The sequence below is a fragment of the Ostrinia nubilalis genome, chromosome 3 (assembly GCF_963855985.1).
Source record: "Ostrinia nubilalis chromosome 3, ilOstNubi1.1, whole genome shotgun sequence".
NCBI classification, from domain to species: Eukaryota; Metazoa; Arthropoda; class Insecta; order Lepidoptera; family Crambidae; genus Ostrinia; species Ostrinia nubilalis.
This window is the reverse complement of record NC_087090.1, coordinates 11406714-11432182: the sequence shown is the minus strand read 5'-3', so window position 1 is coordinate 11432182 and position 25469 is coordinate 11406714. Positions and strand designations below refer to the sequence as shown.

Below are 25469 nucleotides of genomic sequence, written 5' to 3'. Positions count from 1 at the left end.
ACGTTTTGGCATAAGATTTATGCTTCACTTTTGACGATGCCTTTGTATGAAGACTAAAGCCTGGTCCGTGAGCACGTAGAATCCCGTCCAATGACCCCAAGCTACCCACCCTTATCGCTCGCACGTAATTATGTTGCTGTCGCGCTCGCACACACTGCGGGCGCGCGTCGCACAGTCGCGACAGCAATATAATTACGCGCGAGCGATAAGGGTGGTACGTGCTCACGGACCAGGCTTTATCCATCTAATGTAAGTATGCAGGCAAAACAAGGAATAAAACAAAATTACTGATCAGTTTTTATTCAGGCTTTCACAGCATACACTCTGGGTGGGAAGATCGACTTCTTTCTTATTTCTTTCCTTGTTTTTATTTTGGCTTCGTGTTTAGTAAGAGCCTTGCGCATGGCGCGGGTTTTCTTGGGTCTTAAGTCCAATGGTTTGTACTTCTTGTTTTTATAATGGTTGCGTAGGTTAACCTTCATTTTCTGATGATAAACAATATACACACGGGCAATTGCTTTTCTGACTACTCGTCTGAAATAAAAAATATTTATTTGATTAGGATATGGTCAGTGATGATTATGTATAGTGCATGGAGCTTATTTTAGGTGAAAAATAATAAAAAATGTTTTCTCTTAAAAGATCATTCTATATGTTACGTAATTTATGCGTGTATAAAACTAAATAGGCGGCTTAGGGGTGGCCCAAAGGGCCACCCCCGCCGCACCTTAACCTATTTTAAAAAATAGTAAAACGTTTTATTTAACAGTGATTGTATGTTACATGGTTTGTAAATTTCATACTTTAGAAGTCCTGTAAGTTTTAGGTATGATTCCTTAAGAAAATTCGCTAAATTTCGAGTAAATGCAGCAACAGTGAGAACATAGAGGCAAAATCTCGTAACGCCCGAAACGCACACTTTTTGATTCATATTTTCGTTATCCTACATTCTAAGCTGTACAAACTTTATTATTTAAATAAAACAACTAAAAATGGACAGATTAAGGCACTAACATTATTAAAATACTATTTTAAAATACATTAAATTGTTGAATATGTGTGTACGAACGTAACACCCGAAACGATGGAATGACCCAGTACTAAGGTTACATTATTAAATAATCACTGATAAATGTAATTCATTTATTACTTTTACCTCAACTGCCGGTAATTATTCATAATAACCGGCGATTATTCATAATTTTCAATTTATCACATTAACCGTAACATATAGATTAAGTAGTTCTTTTAAAAGTACTACTTTTTTCTTTGTTTAATAACATAAAATAATGATGGATTAGAATTTATAAGAAGTAAAGTAAAGATTCATGTTAATTATAATATTTATTAAACTAAAAATCAGAATGTTTTCATAGTAAATAATTTTTCTCAATTATTTTATCATACATTTAATGGTCCAAAACTCAATCCTATCTCAATGGAAAAAATATTCAAAAATAAATCTTACACCATCAAGACCAAATGTTACTAGCAAAGAACTATTATTTTCTAAGAAAAAAATCTTACAAAAGTACTTCAAACTGGTAAAAATGTTTTTTTTTTATGCTTGTTTCGCAGTACATATTTTATATTTCACTCATACTAAATAACATGCTGGGTACACATTTAAGAGATAATGAACTGCACTGCGCTAGCAGCCAATGTGTTAAAGTTGACTACTGTACATGAAGTCCCTACTAAGTAATAAATAAATAACAAAAATACGTTTTAGTCAATAATTTATAATGTAGTTTCACCCCAATCCGGAATTGCTATTTATACAGGCCACACAGTATAAATGCATCATCTGATGAATAAGAATTTAATTTTGATCTTTGTCAATAGTAGTTGTCTAACACTGTGTAACCTGGTCAACTGAGTGAGTTCCATGGTAGTTAAAATCAAAGTTAATCGTACATCATACTCACATTTTGGAGAGTTTCGACGCCACTCCTCCAGTCACCTTAGCCACTCTGAGATTAGTTAACTCAGTTTTGAGCTCTTCTAATTGTTTGAAGAGCTCCTTCTTATCTTTCGTCCGCAGTTCTGAACACTTAACCTTACCCTGAAATCATAGTAAAAAAATACTTTTTATCCAAATCCATACTTAAAATTACATGAAAGAAATCATGTTCAAGAAGGAGGGAAGGCCCTACAGTCATGTTTTAATTTATCAAATAATTATGAATAGAAAAATTTTAACCGCAAACAACACATTTGTGTGTTTTGTAATATCAGAATAAAACTTAAAAATATTGCCATTTAACAGAACGTTTAACACTTTTGATTAATTCACATTCTCCTCGACACATTTAGTAATTAGATTCAAGAAATATTATGAGATTTTAATAAAATTATTTCGTACCATTGTGAAAACAATCTTTTGACACCACAACTTTGACGTAAAGAAAGAAATACAGATTGTGACATCACTTGACAGATAGAGACAGATTTAAAAAAACACCAATACGTTTCGGCCACAAGATTGAACAGTTTCGCCAATTGTCTGTGCTCTTTAACCCTTAACTAATGATTAAAAATTGAGTTAGGTTCTTGGAATCTTGGGTGAATTTTGTGCATTTATAACCCTAAATCAAATACGGGGAAACATATTCCCACTTGGTTAGGTTGGACAAATGTATTTTTTCCCCTGAATAACAACACCTAAATAGATGACCCACGCTGAACTGTCCCACCAAACTCAATGACAGGAGGGCGCTACCATCGTTCAACTATATGGTTTCCAACATGGCAAAAATCGGAACCAGCGATTCGGTATTGACGGTGGCGCCCCACTGTCACTGTCATGAATAGGACAGTTCAGTATTTTGGAACTATACTCTGATTTTAATTCGACGGAATTTTGACATTTCAGAAGTGTTGCCAACATTGAAACATTCTAGAGATGAGACGTATTTACTAGAACAGATCCACACACTAGGTATTTTACAGTACTAAGCGGCACCTATTCCAATTTTTTAAATACTTGATCCACCTAGTATTTTATAAATTACACGATTTCCGACCCTACCATCAAAGTAATAGAGGTTATTATTGCGTAATCCGTAGTCGTGTATTACGCGCACCGAGTATTTCTCGCTGAGCTTATGTGCGAACCGATCGACTAGCAGATCAAGCGCCGCAAGTGGAACTGGATTGGCCACACTCTCCGAAGGGATCCCGATCACATCCCCAAGCAGGCTCTGGATTGGAACCCCCAAGGAAAACGCAAGCGTGGTCGCCCCAAGCAAACTTGGCGGCGCACTGTGGCTAGAGATGGGTTTCCACCCGGGTAAAAACCCACATGAGGGTAAAAACCCAATAAAAACCCGTTTCATTCCACCCGTGGGTGTTTACACCGGGTGAAAACAAATAATTTTATAATTATTACAATGAGGATCAGTACTGTTGTAGAAAATTCAATAAAACTGGTATCTACGTTAATCTTTAAGACATAAGAAAGATATATCTTTTTGAATTATCCAAATCGGACCATTACTTACGAAGATATTAAGTAATAAACATAGGCCGTTTTTGCCGCTAAAAGTCAACGTACGCAGGGCCGCGTGACGTCACTATATCCGAATCGAGCGCAGCCGGCGTACTATTGGGATGGAAAATATTTTTTTCCAGCTAAACTATCAGTTTTAGAAAAAAACTTTTAATAACATTTATTCATCAAAATAAAGTAACCTATCGACCAGTAATTTTTTAAAATAAAAATTGTGAAAAATAAGTATCGCTATGTCCAAAAACCACATTTTCATAGGATTCGATGCAATGCAGAGACGCGGTTGGGGTGAGTGTAACTTAATGATTGTTTGTATTGAACATAATAATACATAATATGATGCTAATACCCAGTTTCTGGCCTGGGGGGGGGGGGGGGGATAAGTCATACCCAGCTTATAGCCTGGGGGGAGGGGCAAGCCTTACCCAGCTTCTGGCCTTGGTGGGAGGGGGGGAGAGGCAAGTCATACCCAGTTTCTGGCCGAGGGGTAGTCATACTTAGCTTATGCTTATGGACTGGGGGAAGGGGCTAGCCTTACCCAGCTTCTGGCCTGGGGGAGGGGGGTCAAGTCATAACCAGTTTCTATGGGCTGGGGGGAGGGGCTAGCCTTACCCAGCTTCTGGCCTGGGGGAGGGGGGAGGGGGGGGGGGTCAAGTCATACCCAGTTTCTGGCCTGGCGGGGGTATGTAATACCCAGCTTCTGGCCGAGGGGGAGTCATACCCAGCTTATGCTTATGGGCTGGGGGGAGGGGCTAGCCTTACCCAGCTTCTGGCCTGGCCTGGGGGGAGGGGGAGGGGGTCAAGTCATACCCAGTTTCGGGCCTGGGGGGGGGTGGTAAATCATACCCAACTTCTGGCCGAGGGGGAAGTCATGCCCAGCTTATGACCTGGGGAGAGGAGGGGGGCGGGGGAGTCATACCCAGCTTCTAGGCTAAGATTAAATAGATAAGAGTCCTTTCCTGCAGCAGCTGGCCCGCCCATGGGAACGGCGAATAGATAGGTAGGTTTAACTCAGAAAAACTAAATAACAGGTCTAATCGAAATGATCTTCATAGCAATGTCTTGTAGCCTAGGCAGTAATTAATACTTATACATTTTATATTTTTATATTTTACTTGGAAGAAGATATGACTCTAACAACACTTATGAACACTTTATTTGAATAAATCGCCAAATATACCACCGCGGAGATCCCAATCGCGTCTCTGCGTTCCATTGAATCGTATGAGCGTATGGATTTTTTGCGTTATTTTTCACAATTTCTATTTTTAAAAATTACCTATCGATAGCTTACTTTATTCTGATGAATAAATGTCATTACAAGTTTTTCTCTAAAACTGATAGTTTGGCTAGAAAAAAATATTTTCTATCCACGCAGTACGCCGGCAGCGTTCGGATCGGATATAATGACGTCATCGTCCCCGCGCCGGGCGGTCAGTGAACTTTTTTAGTAATTTGGCCATAACTTCGTCAATTTTTGTCGTAGAACAAAAATTTTTGGACTGTGTATTAAGGATTTCTTAGCCCTATAAATCTGCATTTACAGCTAAAAATCGAAATGATCCTCATTGGTATCTTTTCTTTATTTTTATTGAATTTTTCTCATTTAAGTTTATTGATTAATCCCAACTAATAATATTATAAATGCGAAAGTAACTCTGTCTGTCTGTCTGTCTGTTACGCTTTCCCGCTTAAACCTCGCAACCGATTTTGATGAAATTTGGCATAGAGATAGTTTGAGTCCCGGGAAAGAACATAGGATAGTTTTTATCCCGGTTTTTGAAAAAGGGACGCGCGCGATAAAGTTTTTCTGTGACAGACAAAATTCCACGCGGGCGAAGCCGCGGGCGGAAAGCTAGTAAGTAATAAGTCAAATTTAACACTAATATGCATTTATATCGTGGCCAAATCGTAAAATTGATCACGTTATGATGATGTGACCAATTATTTTATAAAATGGTGTTATTTCAAGAATCGTTGAACCGATTTAGAAGAAATTTAGTAGGAACACAATAATTTGTGATCATGGCAAGGACATGGAGGGGGGGGGGGGTGCCAAAGATGCCAAACTCTCTCTTTGATGACATTACGGTAAAAAGTTACAAATAACAACAGCAACTACAAAGTACTTCTGCTTAAAAACTTGAAATGGAACCGCCCTTCCGCCACTGTAACGCATTGTAACGTTTTTCAAGACCTCCTCTCCCCCCAGATTGCATTACGTAACACTAGAACGCCCCCTTAGCAACAAATACCACTTCTCACTTTAAAAAAACGCTATTTTTGTTTTCACCCACCAGAATGGGTGGTAATGGGTAAAAACCGGGTTTTTACCCAAATCACCCAGTTTTAACCCAATCGGGTGAAAACTATTGTTTGTTTTGTGAATTCAATGTACACTAATTATTATGTACATTTTAGAGATTAAATAGAAAAAAACGTGTTTTTAATACAGTAAAACAACATAATTATCATGAACGAAAATATGTATTGAACATCAATCATCATTATCGTCATCATAATCAACTTAGATTATAAAATTGGCATCTTGTTAAATTGGTTATTTTATGAAGCTAATATTTTATTAACAATTTGATTTTCTTAAAAAAGGTTTGTAACCCATGAATTATTGCCCAGGGAGTCCAGTAATAGAAAAATAATTTCCCAATTTTTTTTGTAACTTCAAAAATATGATAATAAAAATTCAAATAACCATTTTGAAATGATCAGTACATTTTTAAGCCTTAGTTTTTCAAGTGAAACCTTAAATTTAAGAAAGGATTATTTTTTAATTTGTGAAAATGCTCTCCATTCTTAGTGGGAATGTTTCAATGTTGGTAATACTTCTGAAATGTCAAAATTCCGTCGAATTAAAAATCAGAGTATAGGTACCAATCAATGAACCTTATTAATAAGATTACTTTTTTTTGGGTTGAAAGAACCGACTTATTTTTTTTTTTTGTTGATTCGATTTAAGAAAATACAAATTTATTTCGTTTTTCGTAATACATTGTTTCATTTGATTATAGCCTGACCAGGAACATAAAAACCCTCGCCATGTTGCGGAAAACTAATGGTACTAATTTCTTTTAATGGCAACAGTAACTGAAAACTTCATTGACATGTCACTTTGCATGTCAGTCTATTGCTGTCAAAGTGTAAACAAACTTTATTTTAAATGTGCGCAATTGATTTTGTAAATTAAATTGCTAAAATCTTTTTATAGTCGTGAAAGAAAAGTGGTTCACAATGTGTTAAAGTATTTATCGAAGAGAAATACTAAGGGTTCGGACAATATTTTCATTGAATAATATTTCCGACAAGGTTGTCAAATTGACTGACATGTTTATCGTATAGTACAGTCCATTATGAAAATTAGCTGTGGTTTGTTTCAAATACCTATTTTAAAGTTTTTTGTCACTTTCTAAGTGTTGAATTATATGGAATTGGGAAAGAAGTACCGAGTTTGAAGCGTTCATGAGCAGACATTGCAGTTAAATATTCAAGTTCTGAATTTGATTATTGATGAATAATAAAATAAATCCTACTAACTCGATTGATGGTTTCATTTAATTTATTTAAACCAGGTTACCTATAATAATATTTTTTCGTTAATTTATGAAAATATCAAATTAGCCCGTAATCCTGAATCCTGATACATAAAGTTAGCCTATTAATTTAACACAGGTACGACTGTACTCAGTGTTGCACTATCAAATGCAAATGACGCGCCTCTATGCCAGGGTTTTTATGTTCCTGGTCAGGCTATACCTACCCTTAAATTTTAATTATTAATTTTTTTTCGCTACTAGAATAGTGTTCCGTCAAATATTTATTTCATAAGATCATTTTTTATTTAAATGTGGGCTCATAATACGCTGCTCATATATTTTTCAAAGTAGTTTTTGCATTCGAAACACTTCATTAAAGTTAAAAATACCGCTCAGTATAAAAAAAGATAAAAAGAGATAAAAAAAGCATTTGCCAAATATTGAAAAAAATGCAGGACCTAACGTTGACACTCAATCAAATATTAGGTCGCTCAAATATTATGAAGCTTCTCATTTTGTATTTTAAGGAACTCATTTTTTTTTGTAAGTTGCTATTCTTTTGATTTTACGTCACTCGCACTCAGTCGCTCACTTAGTAATTCTTTAGCCCACATTAATTATTTTTGACACTTACAACATAAATTTACAGTCACTCGTTTAAATACTATAGGTGTACCAGAATCTCATGGCAAATGGGGAAAATAAACTTTGTTGAGTGCAATACTGGGGAAATTGGATTAAACGGTCTTGATACTGTTTAATTTTTATTTATGACTAATATTAATGAACATGAAGTACGAATGCCTACCTATACATTTTAGGTATGTGTATGAAGAATGTTGTTATACATCGGGTTTTTAACATAGGAACATGTCTTGAAAAATAAGTAAACCGTATATTACTGTAAATAATTTTATTAAGTATCATACTTATAACTTATCACTTTATTCAGAACTAGAAAACGATTCTAAGAACTCCACTTGCATTTCTTGTTCTTCAAATAGATGATCAAGTTAAAAGAGGTATTAATATAATATAAATCGCTTTTTCAGCATTTCAATTACTCAAACTTGCTTGATGAAATATTTTTCAATGTTCTTTACATGGTCATATCATTTTCACCATTCCTCTGCACCAATGCATGAAATACACCTGAAAACCCCGATAAAGCAGCTATTAGGTAAGAATAATATAAAAATAAACATAACCCTCCTTCTGACGCAGTTAGGTAATAAACTAAATGTAGGTAAGTATCAAAACATTTCACTCCAACTTACTGTCAACTCAACGTCGCGCTTTAAAATCAAAGATTGACTTTGAATTATGCCTTATTTTACAATACACTTTGAAAACAATATGACTTGCTTGAGTTTTTTCGTCTTTTTCACAAAAATAACAAATAGGCATGAAGAGATTACAAAATTTCTGCAGCGGCTGACAGATCTCTTGATTTACTTTGACAGGTGAACAATAAAGCCATAGACAATGGCCATATGAAAAACACACTTTTCCAATATTTTTGTTTGCCATGAGATTCTGGTACACCTATACCCAAATTAAATTATGGGCTAATGTACGATATTCAAGCCATGAATCTACGATTGAAAAAAAAGTGACTGGACTGGACTTTGACGTATAGTTGACAGCTACTTCTGTCACAACATGCTTGACCGCGGCTGTCTCATCTGTGACCGCGGCGCGGAGACGTCATTCTGCGAAACCATCTTAAACATAAATTAAACTACCTACAAAATTAAACGAAGATAAATAAAAGAGTAACATTATCAAATCAACAAATATTTTTGAGTAATGAGTAGCAATAAATATGATATTAATTACGACAAAGCTTTGGAATATTGGGCTGACATTCCCCCTACCGTGGATGGTGTGCTTGGTGGTTTTGGTTTTATATCAGACGTGGATATAAATGGATCACAATTGTTTCTGAATTCATTGTTGTCATTTGAGAATGCACCAGGTACAAATGTGGCTGTAGATTGTGGTGCGGGCATTGGCAGAATAACAAAACATTTACTGATACCTAATTTTCAGTCAGTTGATATTGTCGAACCTGATGAAAAGTTTATAAATTATATTGAAGAATTTGTAGGTATCGATAAAAAATCCAAAATTGGTACTATCTATAGAGTTGGATTACAAGAATTCAGGCCAGAACGGAAATATGATATCATTTGGAACCAATGGGTCCTAGGATATCTGACTGATGAAGATTTAACAACTTATCTTATACGATGCAGGTTAATATTTAATTTTTAAACAATAAGCTCAAGTTCAGTAACTGTATGTATGTAGAGTTAATAAGATGAATATGTTATTTGCATACTTGTTCTCATTTAAAATTGTGAAAACTGAGTTATGTCAGATAAACTATCCATAACATAGGTACAGTGACTGGAAAAAGACCCTCCATAGCAATTCCCATGTAGAGGAGGTTGTTTATTCTTTTTTTTTCAGTTTTAGTTCAGTTGTGAATATGTATTTTTTATAATTATTTATTCCACTCTATTTTAGTTCTCTATCTATTTCTTAAACTATAACGTTAGCTGGGTAAAGGAAGGTCCAATGACAAACGACTTCCTCTACATGGGAATTTGCTATGGCGGGTCTAGTTCCAGTCACTCTGTGTAGTAGGTATGTAAGTAGGTCTGTACTTTTTTAAATTGATATTTTTATATTGACTTTTTTATTATTACAGAGACTCTCTTGCACATAATGGTGTTATAATAATAAAGGAAAATGTCACATCATCAGGAAAAGTAGAAAAAGATGATGCAGATTCATCTATAACACGCTCACTTAAGCAGTATTTAAAAATATTTAAATGTGCAAATCTTAAAAGAATCAAACAATGTAAACAAACTAATTTCCCTAGTGGAATATATCCTGTTTATATGTTTGCACTTATACCACAAGGAGATGAAGATGTTGACAAAAAAACCTTAAATCCTGCCTGAATTGTTTTTAATTTAATTATGAAGCAAATAAATTATATACTTTTATAAATAATTATGTATTAATTTATGCCTAATATTTTTGGTTCATCTTATTTTATCTGTCCACCAAGTCGAGCAATAAAGCGGCACGGCCGTACCATCCTTTTCTCGAAGCAATTCAGGCCATTTTCGACCGCCTGTAACTTCGTTGTGGATAAAACTAGAAGGCTGAATTTTCATTAGCTATGCAGGCATTGTAAAGACACGGTATATTTAAAATTTCATTCAATTTGAACCAGTAGTTTAAGAATTATAACGGGTCAAAGTTACTTAATTTTGTCACTCACTGACTCACTAACCGATCATCAAAATTCTAAGGCACTTCTAGCAGACCTAGAAGCTTCAAATTTGGAATATAAGTAGTGTTTGGTGTATGAATCAAGGAAAAACTAAAATATTTGGGGGCACGGTAGTGCAACCGCCAAGTCGAGTAAAATTTTTCAATTTCGGTCCAGTTTTCTAGATACATAACTGCTGTCTACAAAATACAAAAAGAAATGAGATTTGGGGGCACGGTAGTGCAACCGCCAAGTCGAGTAAAATTTTTCAATTTCGGTCCAGTTTTCTAGATATTATTCTAGATAATATTTTATGTAATAATATCGAATAAATGTAATTTTAAATATAGTTCCATATTTTACTGAATTTTACTAAATCAATATCAACTAAACACACTCTAGTCAAGTGTAAGTGGTGTAGTAGAAACTAATCGAGTATAGTTTGGAGATGACTTTTTTTACTAAGCTCCTCCAAACTATACACGATCAGTACGCAAAAATCGTGTATAGTTTGGAGTCACAGATTTACAAACAGGCACTACAAAATATACACGAGCAGTTTCCTATGGGTGCGTTCTGGCCATGTATAGAACGGAAAGACGCGCCGAAGACAGCGCGCCAAAGAGCTCTCGCGGCTACACAGTATAGAAATACGCAGTTGGTTAGGTTAGGTTGACTTCCTTCCGTTCAAGCGTCACACTCACAGCACTTTCTAATACAAATCATATCCAAGTGATACAAATTAAAACCACTTTCATAATTTTTGGCAATATATTTTAGAATCGAATAAATATAGAATATAACTGCCAAAGTAAACACGGTTCAAAGAGGCGTGGCGTCACCCGACCTTCCGGAAGTTCCGCGCCGGCTAAAAGAATTTCAAGATTACGTCACCCGACCTATCGGTAGATCCTCGGGAGCTTGAGCGATTGGAAAAACATTTTATGATCAGTTACTCGTAGTAGCGATTATTTAGAGCTTGGATAATTAGTCCATCGTGAGCAGAAATTTGTCCACTAATAGCAAAATTCGTTCAAATTATAGTTTTAAAGTTATTGGCTAGAAGATTCTTTTATCTTGCAGCTTAGACCTTTAGCTACAGACCTTAGACAGTATTTTTGAAACATTCTTACGCATGGTGGAGGAAGGGACGCTCTAGAGCAGTGGTTCTTAACCGGTGTACGCGGACCACTGGTGGTCCCTGGAGGCATTCCAAGTGGTCCACGATGTGCACTTGCACACCTTGGTCAAAACCACTTTTAACTGATTTTTGCAGTCAAACTGGTTTTTGTAGTGTATGTAGGTAGTTTAAGATAACTAGTTGTCAGTTAAAAAGTGTAAGACCCGAAATGTAACGCCAGTCTAAAATAAACCGTGCACACAATAGACGTGTTTCCTTTCTCTCGTATACTTCAGTGGCGAACGAGGATTTTAAATATTAATAATTATTATCGGTGTCGGTGCAAGATTTTGTTCTGTCGGAATGGCGTCAATCGGCAAAATCGGCGAATTTAAAGTCGACGGTGGTAATTGGACTTTGTACGTGGAGCGGTTAGAGATGTATTTAGAGGTCAACAAGGTCGACAAAACCATGTGGAGGCCAACGTTAATTGCGGTCATGGGGGACGAAACCTATGAGCTCCTGAGTAATCTAACCAGCCCAGAAAAACCGGCTCAGAAAACATATGAAGAAATAGTGAAATTATTGCGTGAACATTTACAACCGAAACCATCTGTCATGGCGGAAAGATATCGCTTTAGACAAAGGAGGCAAAAAGATGAAGAATCCGTTGCGCAGTACGTATCAGAACTGAAGAAGTTATCAAGATTTTGCGATTTTTCGGCCAGCCTAGAGGACAATTTACGAGATCAGTTCGTATGTGGATTACGCAGTGACATTATTCGACAACGCCTGTTCGCGGAGGACGATTTAAAATACCAAGGAGCGGTAAAATTGGCATCGGCATTAGAAGCGGCGGAGAGAGACGCAGCCGTGGTGGAATTTGGGAATAAGGCGGCAGGGATGTCAACGGCGGCCGAGGTGCACGCGATGAGGTCATTCTCGCGTGGGCGCGGCGGGAAAGCGGGGTGGCGCGCACCGCCACCGGCAGCGCCGGCGCACGGGGGCCCGTCGGACACGTGGCGCGGAGCGGGGTGGCGCGCGCAACCACCGGGGCCGGCGGCACGCGGAGGCCCGTCGGATGCGGCGTGCGGCGCATGCGGCGGACAAGACCATCGCCACGAAAATTGCCGTTACAAGGAATTCATCTGCAGTAGATGTCGGCGTCGCGGGCATTTGCGGCGGGTGTGCCCGGAGCGGGGTAGCCAGGGCGACTTCAAGCGAGGGATGCATCACGTAACGGAATTCACCGAGGACTCTGCCGGTGAGGACGCCGCGGATGAGCGGCTGACGCAAGCAGAAGAGGAATTATTCCAGCTGAACTTGAACGGATATAAACCGGTGAGCCTGTCTTTACTTATTGATGGACACAATATAGTGATGGAAGTCGATACGGGATCAGCCATATCGTGTATAAGTGAAATTACATACCATAAATATTTCAAGATTAATCCTATAGAACCATGTAAAACCATACTCAAGTTCTACGATGGCAGTAAGATTAAACCGTTAGGTACTATCAAACCGCAAGTTAAATATAATAATGTTTGTAAAAGATTAGAATTATTTGTAATAAAAGGAGGGACGACGTCCCTATTAGGGCGATATTGGCTTAGCGAATTAAATATCTCCATTCCACCGTTTCATAAATATCAGGTTTCGAATAACAATTGTATTAAAGACAGTAATAATAATAGTTTGTCATCGTTACTCGATAGGTATAAGGAGTTATTCGAGGAGGGACTGGGTCGGTTCACCGGGTGCAAGGCGACGCTGCGCGTGCGCTCGGGCGCGGCGCCGGTGTTCTGCCGGCCGCGCGCGCTGCCCTACGCGCTGCGGGCGCGCGTGGACGCCGAGCTGGACCAGATGCTGGCGGCGGGCGTCATCGAGCCCGTGGACCACTCGGACTGGGCGACGCCTTTAGTACCGGTGAGGAAGGCGGATGGTGGACTCCGAATTTGTGCTGATTACAAAATAACATTAAATCCAGTTTTGTTGGTTGATAGGTTCCCCTTACCGCGTATCGAGGACCTCCTGGTTGGTCTCAAAGGGGCGAAAATGTTTTCCAAAATTGACCTCTCCCAAGCCTACAATCAGGTTGAGTTAGATAGCTCGAATGAACTCACTGTAATCAACACACACAGGGGGCTATTCAAATACAATAGGCTAGTCTATGGCTTATCTTCAAGCCCGGGAATTTTTCAGCGCATTATGTATAACCTTCTAGGAGATATTCCGAACGTAGAAATATTTTTAGATGACGTAATAATTGCGACAGGGGGAGGGGACAGGGAACATTTGGCTACTCTGAGTAAAGTACTTCAAAGGTTACATAGTCATGGAATGAGGTTAAAAAGAAGTAAATGCTCATTCATGGTAGATGAGGTTAAATACTTGGGATACTTAATTTCAAAAGAGGGAATAAAAGTAGATCCTGAAAAAGTAGAAGCTATTAAAAAAATCCCTCGTCCCCGAGATGTTTCAGAATTACGATCCTTTTTAGGTTTAGTTAATTTTTATGCGAAGTTCGTTAAAAATCTTAGCTTTATTCTAGCACCTCTGTACACACTACTAAAAAAAAATGTGCCATGGAGATGGAACAAAGAACAAGAAATATCATTTTTACATATTAAGTCAATTTTAAGCAGTGCTGAAGTTTTAACTCATTATGACCCGGAACAGCCTTTATATTTAACATGCGATGCAAGCGCCCGCGGCATAGGCGGCGTGCTGACGCAGCGGTCTGCGAGCACAGCTGATGGCGGGGCGGGGGGCGCGGGCGCGGGGCGGGAGCGGCCCGTTATCTATGTGTCCCGCGCGCTCACTGACGCAGAGAAAAATTATTCGCAAATAGATCGCGAGGCGCTTGCGATTGTGTTTTGTTTAGGAAAGTTGCATCAGTATTTATACGGTAGACGATTTGTTTTACGAACCGATCACAAACCCTTGGTCAGTATATTCGGCCCTAAAAATGGCATACCGCAAATGGCGGCAAGCCGGTTACAGCGTTGGGCGATTAAATTAGCGGCTTATACATACGACATAGAATTTGTTAGCTCTAAAGACAATGGAGCAGATGGCCTGTCTCGGCTCCCCGTTTCATTAAAATTACCCAATACGAGCGATTGCTTGGAATTACCTGAACAAACTTATTTACATTTTGCGCAAAATGAGATGTTACTAGATTATAATGAGTTGAAAAAACAAACGCAGCGCGATGCTATGTTAGGTCGGGTACTCAGTTACATAAGAGACGGCTGGCCTAGTAATTCCGAGATTAAAAACTTACAACCATATTTTAATCGCAGAAATGAGATTTATGAGGAATTAGGTTGTATAATGTGGGGTCACAGGGTAGTCATACCTGAAAATTGTAGGAGTAAAGTATTATTACAATTACACGAATCCCACATGGGAATAGTAAAAACAAAAGCGACAGCTCGAAGTTACGTCTGGTGGCCGGGGATCGACGAGGCGGTGGAGGCGCTGTGCCGTGCGTGCCCGGCGTGCGCGGCGGAGGCGGACGCGCCGCCGCGCCACGCGCCCAGCCCCTGGCCCTGGCCCGCCGCTCCGTGGTCGCGGTTGCACGTAGACTTTTTGGGACCTATTTTTAATAAAACCTACCTAGTAATTATAGATGCTAAAACCAAATGGCTAGAAGTGTTCCAGGTACCGAGCACTGCGGCTACGAGTACTATTCATAAACTTTCGGAGTTATTCGCGCGATGGGGACTTCCCAAGCAGTTAGTTTCGGACAATGGGCCCCCTTTTACAAGCAAAGAATTTTCAGAATTTTTGCGAGGTTGTGGTATCGCTCATTTTTTTACTGCCCCCTATCACCCGGCTTCGAACGGTGCGGCCGAGAATGCGGTTCGCACGATTAAAAAAGTTATTAAGAAGGCGATAAGACTAAATCTCGACGTTCACTTATTTTTGAATACTTTCTTATTACACTACCGTAACACGGAACACTGCACCACAGGAGAAAGTCCTGCGGCGCTCATGTTAGGTAGGCGACTCCGGACCAAATTAGATATCCTAAGACCTAACGTCGAGAACAGAGTCAGTATAGTGCAGGCGCGTCAGGCAGAGAGTAGGGGACAGCCAGGAGATAATCGAGAATTGCACGCGGGGGAGGAAGTATGGTATAGGAACTATCAAGGAACGACGCGATGGTTACCAGGGGAGGTATCGCAGAAAATAGGAGGTACCGACTATAAGGTACTAGATGGGTTAGGGAGAGAGAACCATAGACATATTGATCAGCTCAAACGTAGGTCAAGGAGTTCACTCATTTGTCCTAACTCACCCCTGTCAGATAAACAGGATGAGAACAGGCTATCTATCCCCAGTACCACTATGAATGAAGCCGGTCCAGAGGAGACGCGCCCGCCAAGCCAAGAACCAGCGGGAACCACCAGCACCACCCAACCGCCCAGCAACGAGCGCGAGCCGAGCGCCGGCGGCGCCGCGTCCGCGCCCAGCCCGCCTGCGCCCGAGCCGCCCCAGTCCCGACCGATACGACAGTGTAGGCTCAACCCTCCAAAATATAAATTGTAGTTTTTATTGTTTGTATACTTATCATTATTATTAAGGTAACTTATGCGTACGTACGTACATAGAAATGTAGTTATAAATTTAGTTCGTAAAAAAAAAATGTTAATTAACGATAAATAAGGGTGAAGGATTGTAGTGTATGTAGGTAGTTTAAGATAACTAGTTGTCAGTTAAAAAGTGTAAGACCCGAAATGTAACGCCAGTCTAAAATAAACCGTGCACACAATAGACGTGTTTCCTTTCTCTCGTATACTTCAGTTTTGACCGATTTTGAGGTGGTCCCTGACAAGACAGAAATTTGTTAAAATGGTCCCTCATGACTTAAAGGTTAAGAACCTCTGCTCTAGAGACTCAAAACTACAAGGATACACATCAACTCCAGTTTTAAATCCGTTGACATCTGCTACATCTGCCATCTTTTCGGGTAGAAGATTCTTCCATCTTGCAGCGTAGACCTTTAGCTACAGACCTTAGACAGTATTTTTTTGAAAATTCTTACGCATGGTGGAGGAAGGGACGCTCTAGACACTCAAGTCTACAAGGAGTCATATGAACTCCAGTTTTAAATCCGTTGACATCTCCTGCATCTGCCATCTTTTTGGGTAGAAGATTCTTCCATCTTGCAGCTTAGACCTTTAGCTACAGACCTTAGACAGTATTTTTGAAACATTCTTACGCATGGTGGAGGAAGGGACGCTCTAGAGACTCAAGTCTACAAGGAGTCATATGAACTCCAGTTTTAAATCCGTTAACATCTGCTGCATCTAACATCAGTCCCACTTAACATCAGGTGCGATTGTGGTCAAATACCTGCCTTGTTATGCATAAAAAAAAAAAAAAAAAAAAAAAAAAATCTGCCATCTTTTTGGCTAGAAGATTCTTCTATCTTACAGCTTAGACCTTTAGCTACAGACCTTAGACAGTATTTTTTATTATTTATTTGTGTCAGTGTGCTCTTCTAAAGAGTGTAAGACGATTGTATGTAGGTACTATTAAAATGTAATTTTAACTCATTGGTTTTGTCTCATATTTGAGGAATGTACTATGTATCATGAGTAGAGTCTTCGATTAAAAGGATGCGAACGATTTAAATTTCAATAGGTAGGTAGACAAAATTGATAATTCTTAATTATCAAAAATTTAAGCTTTCTCCAGTAACACTGATATTATTATACTGTGACTCATCAAAGTCATCATTGTCAAAAATATTGACAAATCGCGAACTGTCCCGGCCAAAAAACTGACACGCGTCCGTCCTCCGTAAGCGCCACCGCGACCGCGCGACTGATTGAGATTGTGATTGTCCAAGCCGTCATGGACGATTTTTTCCACATTTTTTAACATAGTAACTAAACAAGACGCAATATAAAAATTTCATCCGTTAAAAGCCCTCAAGTTATTTCTGAACTTTAGTTTAGTAAAAGATTTAGAATCTCAAATCGCTTATTTTAAAAATAAAACCATAAATAGAAAACGAATAGAGGTAACTTTGGGAATATATTCTATCGAGTCAACTTCATCAAATCGTGTTTCCATCCGTTAATAGCCCTAGAAAATATCCTCAACTATGCCCAATAAAAATCTTAGCCTTTAATTTTACTGTTTAGTACCTACCTCAAAAATGAAAAATGAAAACCTCATTTTCGCCATTTTCTCTGCTATAGGTGTACCAGAATCTCATGGCAAATAGGGAAAATAAACTTTGTTGAGAGCAATACTGGGGAAATTGGAATAAACGATCTTGATACTGTTTAATTTTTTACTTTTATGACTAATATTAATGAACATGAAGTACGAATATACATTTTAGGTAGGTATGTGTGGTGGAAGAATGTTGTTATACATCAGGTTTTTAACATAGGAAAATGTCTTGGAAATTAAATAAATCGTCTGTGAGAAAAGAAATGTCTGAGAAATTAATTATTTAAATTACCTACATATTTTCGCGTGGAACTGAAACATAGGCGGTGCCGTTCTTTTTGTATATGGCCAGGTCTGGGTTATTTAAAAAAAAGGTTACATTTTATTAAGAAATAATCTTGAGTGACCCTAGCTGAAAAATTAAAAACTGCTAGATTTAAAAAAAAATGAACTGGCTGGATCAGGGGTGATTTACTGTTTGTACTCCGAATGACTGTGTGAATACACCGATCAAAATGGCGTGAATAGTTATGCGCAACTTTAGGGCCCTGTAACTTATTTATTTGTAGAGATATTTTCATGATTATTTCACAATTATTATTAGTTCTACTTATATTTATTTCAAGTTTATTTCAAAGAAAAAAATTGGAAACTTCTCCATTATTCAATCTTGCTTTATGAAATCTTTTTCAATTTTCTTTACATGGTCATAACATCTGCACCAATTTGTGAGATATACCTGAAAACCCCGATAAAGCAGCTATTAAGTAAGAATAATATAAAAAAACACAACCCTCCTTCTGACACAGTTGGGTAATAAACTAAATGTATCAAAACATTTCAGTCCAACTTACTGTCAACTCGACGACGCGCTTTAGAATCAAAGATCGACTTTGAATTATGCCTTATTTTACAATTCACATTGAAAACAATATGCCTTGCTTGAACTTTTTCGACTTTTTCACAAAAATAACAAATAGTCAAGAAGAGATTACTAAAATTTTGCAGCGGCTGACAGATTTCATAATTTTCTTTGACAGGTGACAATTAAACCATAGACAATTGCCATATGAAAAACACACTTTTCCAATATTTTTGTTTGCCATGAGATTCTGGTACACCTTATACCCGGCCTTAAGCAAAATTCGCCAATTTATTTTGAAAATGGCGGTATAACAACTGATTGCGGCTGGAGTACCGGTGAAAATAACAACATTTCTTAGTAAAATCCTTAAGGAAGTGAGTACATTTTTTGTTAATTACACTACTGTATTGAAACTTATTTGAATTTTATCTTTTTCACGGGTTACTTTAAGAACTATAGAATCCATTTTTGTTATAACGAATTTTAAATGTTAATTTGATATTAGTAAAATGTTGGTGTCGATCACTGGTTTTCACAAACTGACTTTTCCAAAAATCGACACGTGTCGATAGTAATTTTTTGAAACATTTTTCATTTGACAACCGAATATAATTCTTATTACTTTGCGCATTTAGAAGATATTTGAAGTAAACTAATCATAGTCGAGCTACCAGTAATCGACAAGTGTCGATTATTGGGGAATAATAAATGTCGATGATTGGTTCAACAAAAAATTATTCTCCCGAGCAGTTAGAAAAAGCTGTAGAAGCTGTTAAAATGCCGATAAGATTGCAGTTGCTGCTAAACGTTTCGGAGTACCTAGGTAGGATTACGCTCCATGATAAAATTTCGGGAAAAACAACAATGGGTTACACTTTATTATACAATGGGGCCGAGCAGTTTTAACTAAAATCGGGACTATTCCCACCTCTCGTTCCCACCACTGCAACTCCTGTGTAGCCAGGATCTACAGCTTGACCGCCACAAAAACCCAACCAATGAAGGTCAAGTTTGTCCCGGGGGAAAGTTAAACTGTAATTGGACCCGCAACGAAATTATTCAGAAGAACATAGGAGTTCGAAATTAAGGTTCGACTTCCCTCCATTGCAAAGCGGATGACAGGTGACAAACAAATGTTTAAAACCTATAAGAAAAGATTACGCACCACGGACAATAAATATCAATTATGGGGGTCTATCTTATGAGCAATTAGCAACTACCTGCCAATAATATTTTTACAAAATCGCTTAAAAGCACGGAAATTTTTCCTTGTCGCGACAAGATCGGTGTAATAAATTGCGGAAACAGATGTATGTTGTATTGAATTAAGCATTAAATAACGTTCATATTTCCAAAGATCACACTCCCACAAGATAATATGATGGGCAGACTGCTCATGACTGACATCATTAGTGGAACACTCGCAAAAAGGAGACGGAACTAGTTTGAATTAGTGAAGTTTATGTTTAAAGCTGCCATGCCCCGTGTGGAACTGCGACGAGCAATGGTCGATTTCTAACCATCTAGGCGATGGTTAGAAATCGCGTTAAGGCATTCGGGAAGAATTTATTTAAGTGACGCCCTTTGACTGACGTATTCCATCTTTTTTGCCATTCATCTGGCCTGGCCATGTATAGAACGGAAAGACGCGGTGTAGTGGTTCGAAACGGACTACTATTCCGGAGGTAGCGGGTTCGATTCCCGCACAGTACTTGAACATTTGTGTGCATGAACATATTTGTTTGTATTGGACTGGGTGTTTTCTATGTATAGTAAGTAGGTATTTATAAAAAAAAAAAGTATTTAAGTATGTATGTTTAATACTTAGTATTATGTACAAGCTTTGCTTAGTTTGGGACTAGAAGCGCAGTGTAAAATGTCTAAGGATATTTATTTATTATTTATTTTATTTATTAACTTTTATCTCAAGAACAAAATAATTTTGACATATTTCCATACCTACATAATTCTTAATTTAAGAGTTATTCGAGAATTGGTGAAAATTAAATATCAGTCCCAAAACAAATATCTTTTCTATGGCAGACTACGTGTCGAAAGATGATTCAATGTTTAAAGTAGACACGCAGATATGAATTAATAATATGTAATAGAAAAAGAGGTCAATAAGACAAAATGACTAGCATGCAACTACTCGCGTATAAATTGTAATCACGCACTTATTACAATGCATACATGATTAGTCCGTATGCGTACTGGCGATGTATATTTTGGAGTAAGATAATTGACCTAAGTCACTGCAAAGTATACGCGAGCAGTACGCAGCATATGCGTACTGGTCGTGTATAGTTTGGAGGAGCTTAGTAAAAAAAGTCATCTCCAAACTATACTCGATTAGTTTCACACCCTTGCGTTCTGGCTATGTATAGAACGGAAAGACGCCACTACACCAAACGGCCGACAATACAAACTGGCACATTGGGATGTGTAAATAAAACTTGATTTTTGAAAAATACAACTTGTGGTTTTAATGGCTTCCGAATTGCGATGGTGTCAGAAGTAAAACTAAAGTATTCAAGTTAAACAACATAAAGTGATAAAGTTGAAAAATGGCCACGAACGACGCAGTATCTGGAATAAAGCCACCTAACCTAACCTAACCTGCAAATTGACTCGGACAAACCAACATGTTGGAAAAACTGGTTACAGCAATTTGAATGGTATTCCACAGCTATTCAATTGGAGAAAAAGCCAGCCAAGGTCCAAGCTGCAACATTTATGGCTGTAATAGGTCCAGACGCGATCGAAATTTACAACAGTTTCAATCTCAGCGACGCAGACAAAAATAACCTGCAAACCATCATAAATAAGTTTGTTGAGTATTTTGCGCCAAAAAGCAACATATCTTTCGAGAGATACATATTTTTCAAGATCGAACAAAACGAAGATGAACATTTCAATGAGTTTTTGACCAGAATAAAGACCCAAGCAAGAAAATGTGAATTCGACAATTTGCTCGACGAAATGTTGAAAGACAAGATAGTATTTGGAATCAGATCTAATCAAGTAAGAGAGAAATTGTTGACAGAAGACAAATTAGACTTGACAAAGGCGATAACTATCTGCAAAACCAGTGAACAAGCTTCAAAACAATTGGACGAGTTCGAAAATAAAAACAAAATAGATAAAGTATCCGTGGTGAAAAATAAGACACACTACAAAAGAGAACAAAACAATAATTTTGACTGTAAAAGATGTGGTACAAACCATAAACGCAGAGAATGTCCAGCTTTTAACAAACCATGTAGGGGAGAGGGGGGCAGCTTTGAACAATTTTCATACTTTATTAAATATCTTCCAAACTTGAACGATTTCATTAATTTTTTCTTCCTAGATAGAGGTCATGGTTATCACACAACAAAATAATGATGTTCTTCTTACTTATTCACGAACGCTTATTAAGATATTTAGATTTTTTCACAGACCTGTAAACGTTCAAAACTGCCCCGTAGTCGGGGCAGCCTTGAACACGCCTGGGGCAGTTTTGAATTAGTATTTTTTTCAATGAAATAAAACTGAATATTTATGAATGTGTATTTTTAAAATAATTAATAAACAAAATTTTAAATGATCAGTGTCATTTGGGATCAATTTAACATGTTTATTTTATTTTACATCACTCTGTACAAAGTAACACAAAACTTAGGGATATTATTAAAAAAAAGTAAATATAAGATATATCAATTAACTAAATAATAATAAACTTTCTGTTTAATGACACATCAAAGACAAAACTGCATAATTTAAAAAATATTAATCAACTACTAAAACTAGCTTTTGCCCGGACTTCACCCAGCTTGAAATTTTATCTGTCACAGTAAAGCAATCTGCTTATTTTTTATGTAAAAACCTTCTACGAAGTATTAGAAAACTTAAGGTTTCATAATACCACTTAAAAAAGAAAATTTATAAAGTTCAAAGGTGCCCCAACCATTTCGTTCAAAGCTGCCCCATGGGTATATTTCCAGAAAAAAACATAAATTTAATAACGGAACATACTTTTATATCGCAATTTCTTATCAAATCTTCATTGAAACTATTTAAACTTCCATATAGTAAACAAACCACTCACTATTTTATAAAACTACGTCCACAAAAACCTTAGAACCAAAATAAAAAAGTGCGAAATTGGCAGTCAAAAACAAAAAAACACTTTTGCCGGTTAACCTACAGTTAGATATTAAAAATTAGATGTGACGGCTATGCGCATCAGTGCTGGCAATATAAATTATGATTTATACCATTGTAGCCTAAACCAGTGATTTTTAAATTCATTTGTTCTAAGCTGCCCCTGTCCAAAGCTGCCCCCCTCTCCCCTAATAAGTGCAAGAAAAATGGTCACTTCGCAAATATGTGCAAATCAAAAAAGAAATATGATGATAAAAAGAATAAAAACAGAGTGAATACAGCAGCAACAGAAGAAAGCTCAAATTCAGAAGACGAAGTATTCATATCAGTGTTATGTAGCGGAGAAAAAAAAGACTGGTCTGAAAGTATACAAGTTGGTAATGTAAAATTCACTGCAAAATTAGACACCGGAGCAGAATGCAATGTACCTATTGCCCAAGCACCTAATGGAAAAAACTGAAGCAAGTTTAAAAGCAAGTAAGACAAAAAATTTGATAAGTTATACAAATGACAAAATGGCTGTTTTAGGTGAAGCAGAGCTACTATGCAAAATAAAAAATGAAGAAACCAATATAACATTCAAAGTAGTTGAGGAGAGGGTTACACCGATTCTGGGACTCGAAACCTGCAAGAAATTAAGACTCATTGCTCGAGTAAAGTCACTGAAAGAGAGCACCAAAGACATATTTAACGGCCTAGGATGCTATAAGAACTACGAATATGATATAGACTTAATCGAAAATCCAAAGTTTGAAATAAAACCATCTAGAAGAATACCACATGCAATAAGAAAAGAGGTGAAGCACGAACTAGATAGAATGGTAAAGATGGATGTAATAAAACCAGAGACTGAGCCAACTCCTGCAGTGAGCCCAATGGTAGTGGTAAGGCAGAAGGACAAAATTAGAATATGTATTGACCCTTCTGATGTGAATAAAAATATTCTCCGACGTCATTACCCACTCACAACGATAGAAGAAATATCAGCAGACATAAAAGGCTCAAAGTATTTTGCATTACTTGACTGTACCAAAGGGTTCTGGCAGATTAGATTAACAGAGAGGACACAAAAGATACTTACATTTGCTACACCTTGGGGAAGATACTCTTTCAAAAGACTTCCCTTCGGGGTCTCATCAGCACCTGAAATTTTCCAAGAAATACTCAGTAATTTGCTCTGTAAGTTTCAAAATGTGAGAGTAGCAATCGACGATATCTTCATTTATGACAAAAGTAAGGATGAATTACACAAAACTGTCAGAGAAGTCATCGATGTTTTGAATAAATCAGGTTTCAAACTTAACAAAAATAAGTGCATTATGGAGGCACAAAGAATAAAATTTTTGGGACATATAGTGTCAGCCAATGGACTTGAAGCTGACCCAGAAAAAGTCGAGGCCATACAAGCAATGAAAACACCCAAAAATAAAACAGAATTACAAAGATTATTGGGGATGATCACATATCTAAACAAATTTATTCCCAACATGGTCAGACCTTACTAGTCCACTACGAGATCTGTTACACAAAGATGCAAGTTTCACATGGGACATTCACCATGAACAAGCACTTAATAAAATTAAAAAAGTACTTCAGAGTCCCCCAGTACTTAGACTGTATGATGTAAACAAACCCGTAACTTTAACTGTGGATGCAAGTTCCAAAAATCTTGGAGCTGCACTACTTCAAGAAGGTCAACCAATAGCCTACGGAGCAAGAGCTTTGACTAAATCTGAGCAGAATTACGCACAAATTGAGAAAGAGGCACTCGCTATACTTTTTGGTTGTAAGAAGTTTCATGAATATGTTTATGGCAAAGAACTGACAGTGGAATCAGACCACAAGCCACTTGAAACAATTTTCAAGAAAAACATACAATCAGCTCCAGCAAGACTGTATCGCAATTTGGAAGCCATTAAAACCACAAGTTGTATTTTTCAAAAATCAAGTTTTATTTACACATCCCAATGTGCCACAAACCTAGCATTTAAAGTCTCGCATAACGCATAATATTGTATTTAATGCACGTTGAACTTTCTTCTCTCACTCTCTCTCATTTTAATTAAATTGTTATTTAATTTGAAATCTACCTAATCAATTTAATTTCAAAAACCACTTACAATAGTGTTAAAAATCTAGATTTATTATAGATTCAGTAAAATAATAATATTTTATGTAATAATATCAAATAAATGTAATTTTAAATATAGTTCCATATTTTACTGAATTTTACTAAATCAATATCAACTAAACACACTCTAGTCAAGTGTAAGTGGTGTAGTAGAAACTAATCGAGTATAGTTTGGAGATGACTTTTTTTACTAAGCTCCTCCAAACTATACACGATCAGCTACGCAAAAATCGTGTATAGTTTGGAGTCACAGATTTACAAACAGGCACTACAAAATATACACGAGCAGTTTCCTATGGGTGCGTTCTGGCCATGTATAGAACGGAAAGACGCGTCTTCGGCGAAGTATTGCGCGCGCAGATTTTGACAGCGCGAAATACCTACTTTAGCAGAAATACCAAGCCTTAAATGTCAATGGGAGACAGTCAAAAGTGTGCTTTCTATGATGGTACAGTGTTTCCAAATTAAGAAATCGATTTCTTACTCTTATTTTATTGAATCAAAAAATAAAGTGTCGGTCATTGGTTCTTGTCGGTCATTGGTGCCATTATACAATAATCTTTTTACTTTTATTTTGGGAAGTTAGGTATTGTTGGGTCATTCCACAAAAATATGTCAACTCTTAGTCCGCGCCACATTTCACATGAAATATTTG

At 37.3% G+C, this 25469-nt stretch overlaps 4 protein-coding genes and 2 long non-coding RNA genes across 6 annotated transcripts; 3 read left to right on the top strand and 3 right to left on the bottom strand.

Moving 5' to 3' along the window:
- Positions 1-284: 284 nt before the first annotated feature.
- On the bottom strand, positions 285-2448 carry LOC135087921 (large ribosomal subunit protein uL29). The gene is made up of 3 exons (XM_063982777.1): positions 2366-2448; positions 1929-2065; positions 285-534 (listed from the first exon to the last, which is right to left on the bottom strand). The coding sequence occupies exons 1-3, from the start codon at positions 2366-2368 to the stop codon at positions 303-305; spliced, it is 372 nt and encodes a 123-aa protein (XP_063838847.1). The 5' UTR covers positions 2369-2448; the 3' UTR covers positions 285-302.
- A 5365-nt stretch (positions 2449-7813) lies between these two features.
- LOC135087943 (uncharacterized) lies at positions 7814-8587 on the bottom strand. The gene is made up of 2 exons (XR_010260932.1): positions 8340-8587; positions 7814-8214 (listed from the first exon to the last, which is right to left on the bottom strand). It is a non-coding gene; the product is annotated as an uncharacterized LOC135087943 (long non-coding RNA).
- A 178-nt stretch (positions 8588-8765) lies between these two features.
- On the top strand, positions 8766-10089 carry LOC135088331 (N-terminal Xaa-Pro-Lys N-methyltransferase 1-A-like). Its single transcript, XM_063983182.1, has 2 exons — positions 8766-9320; positions 9779-10089. Exons 1-2 carry the CDS (start codon positions 8872-8874, stop codon positions 10035-10037), a joined length of 708 nt encoding a protein of 235 aa, XP_063839252.1. The 5' UTR covers positions 8766-8871; the 3' UTR covers positions 10038-10089.
- A 1748-nt stretch (positions 10090-11837) lies between these two features.
- On the top strand, positions 11838-16034 carry LOC135088166 (uncharacterized protein K02A2.6-like). Its single transcript, XM_063983055.1, has one exon. The coding sequence runs from the start codon at positions 11838-11840 to the stop codon at positions 16032-16034; it is 4197 nt and encodes a 1398-aa protein (XP_063839125.1).
- A 1742-nt stretch (positions 16035-17776) lies between these two features.
- LOC135088330 (uncharacterized) lies at positions 17777-18790 on the bottom strand. The gene is made up of 2 exons (XR_010261017.1): positions 18527-18790; positions 17777-18411 (listed from the first exon to the last, which is right to left on the bottom strand). It is a non-coding gene; the product is annotated as an uncharacterized LOC135088330 (long non-coding RNA).
- A 455-nt stretch (positions 18791-19245) lies between these two features.
- On the top strand, positions 19246-24188 carry LOC135088165 (uncharacterized). Its single transcript, XM_063983053.1, has 4 exons — positions 19246-19360; positions 21227-21561; positions 22841-23060; positions 23212-24188. The coding sequence occupies exons 1-4, from the start codon at positions 19246-19248 to the stop codon at positions 24186-24188; spliced, it is 1647 nt and encodes a 548-aa protein (XP_063839123.1).
- Positions 24189-25469: the final 1281 nt, after the last annotated feature.

Coding starts and splice junctions, on each gene's coding strand:
- LOC135087921 (XM_063982777.1), bottom strand. Junction 535..1,928: donor GCGTCGAAACTCTCCAAAAT/GTGAGTATGATG, acceptor TTTTTATTTCAG/ACGAGTAGTCAGAAAAGCAA.
- LOC135088331 (XM_063983182.1), top strand. CDS start 8,872: ATGAGTAGCAATAAATATGATATTAATTACGACAAAGCTTTGGAATAT. Junction 9,321..9,778: donor ACTTATCTTATACGATGCAG/GTTAATATTTAA, acceptor TTATTATTACAG/AGACTCTCTTGCACATAATG.
- LOC135088166 (XM_063983055.1), top strand. CDS start 11,838: ATGGCGTCAATCGGCAAAATCGGCGAATTTAAAGTCGACGGTGGTAAT.
- LOC135088165 (XM_063983053.1), top strand. CDS start 19,246: ATGTCGATGATTGGTTCAACAAAAAATTATTCTCCCGAGCAGTTAGAA. Junction 21,562..22,840: donor TTGGAATCAGATCTAATCAA/GTAAGAGAGAAA, acceptor ATTTGTTCTAAG/CTGCCCCTGTCCAAAGCTGC. Junction 23,061..23,211: donor GTCTGAAAGTATACAAGTTG/GTAATGTAAAAT, acceptor TGGCTGTTTTAG/GTGAAGCAGAGCTACTATGC.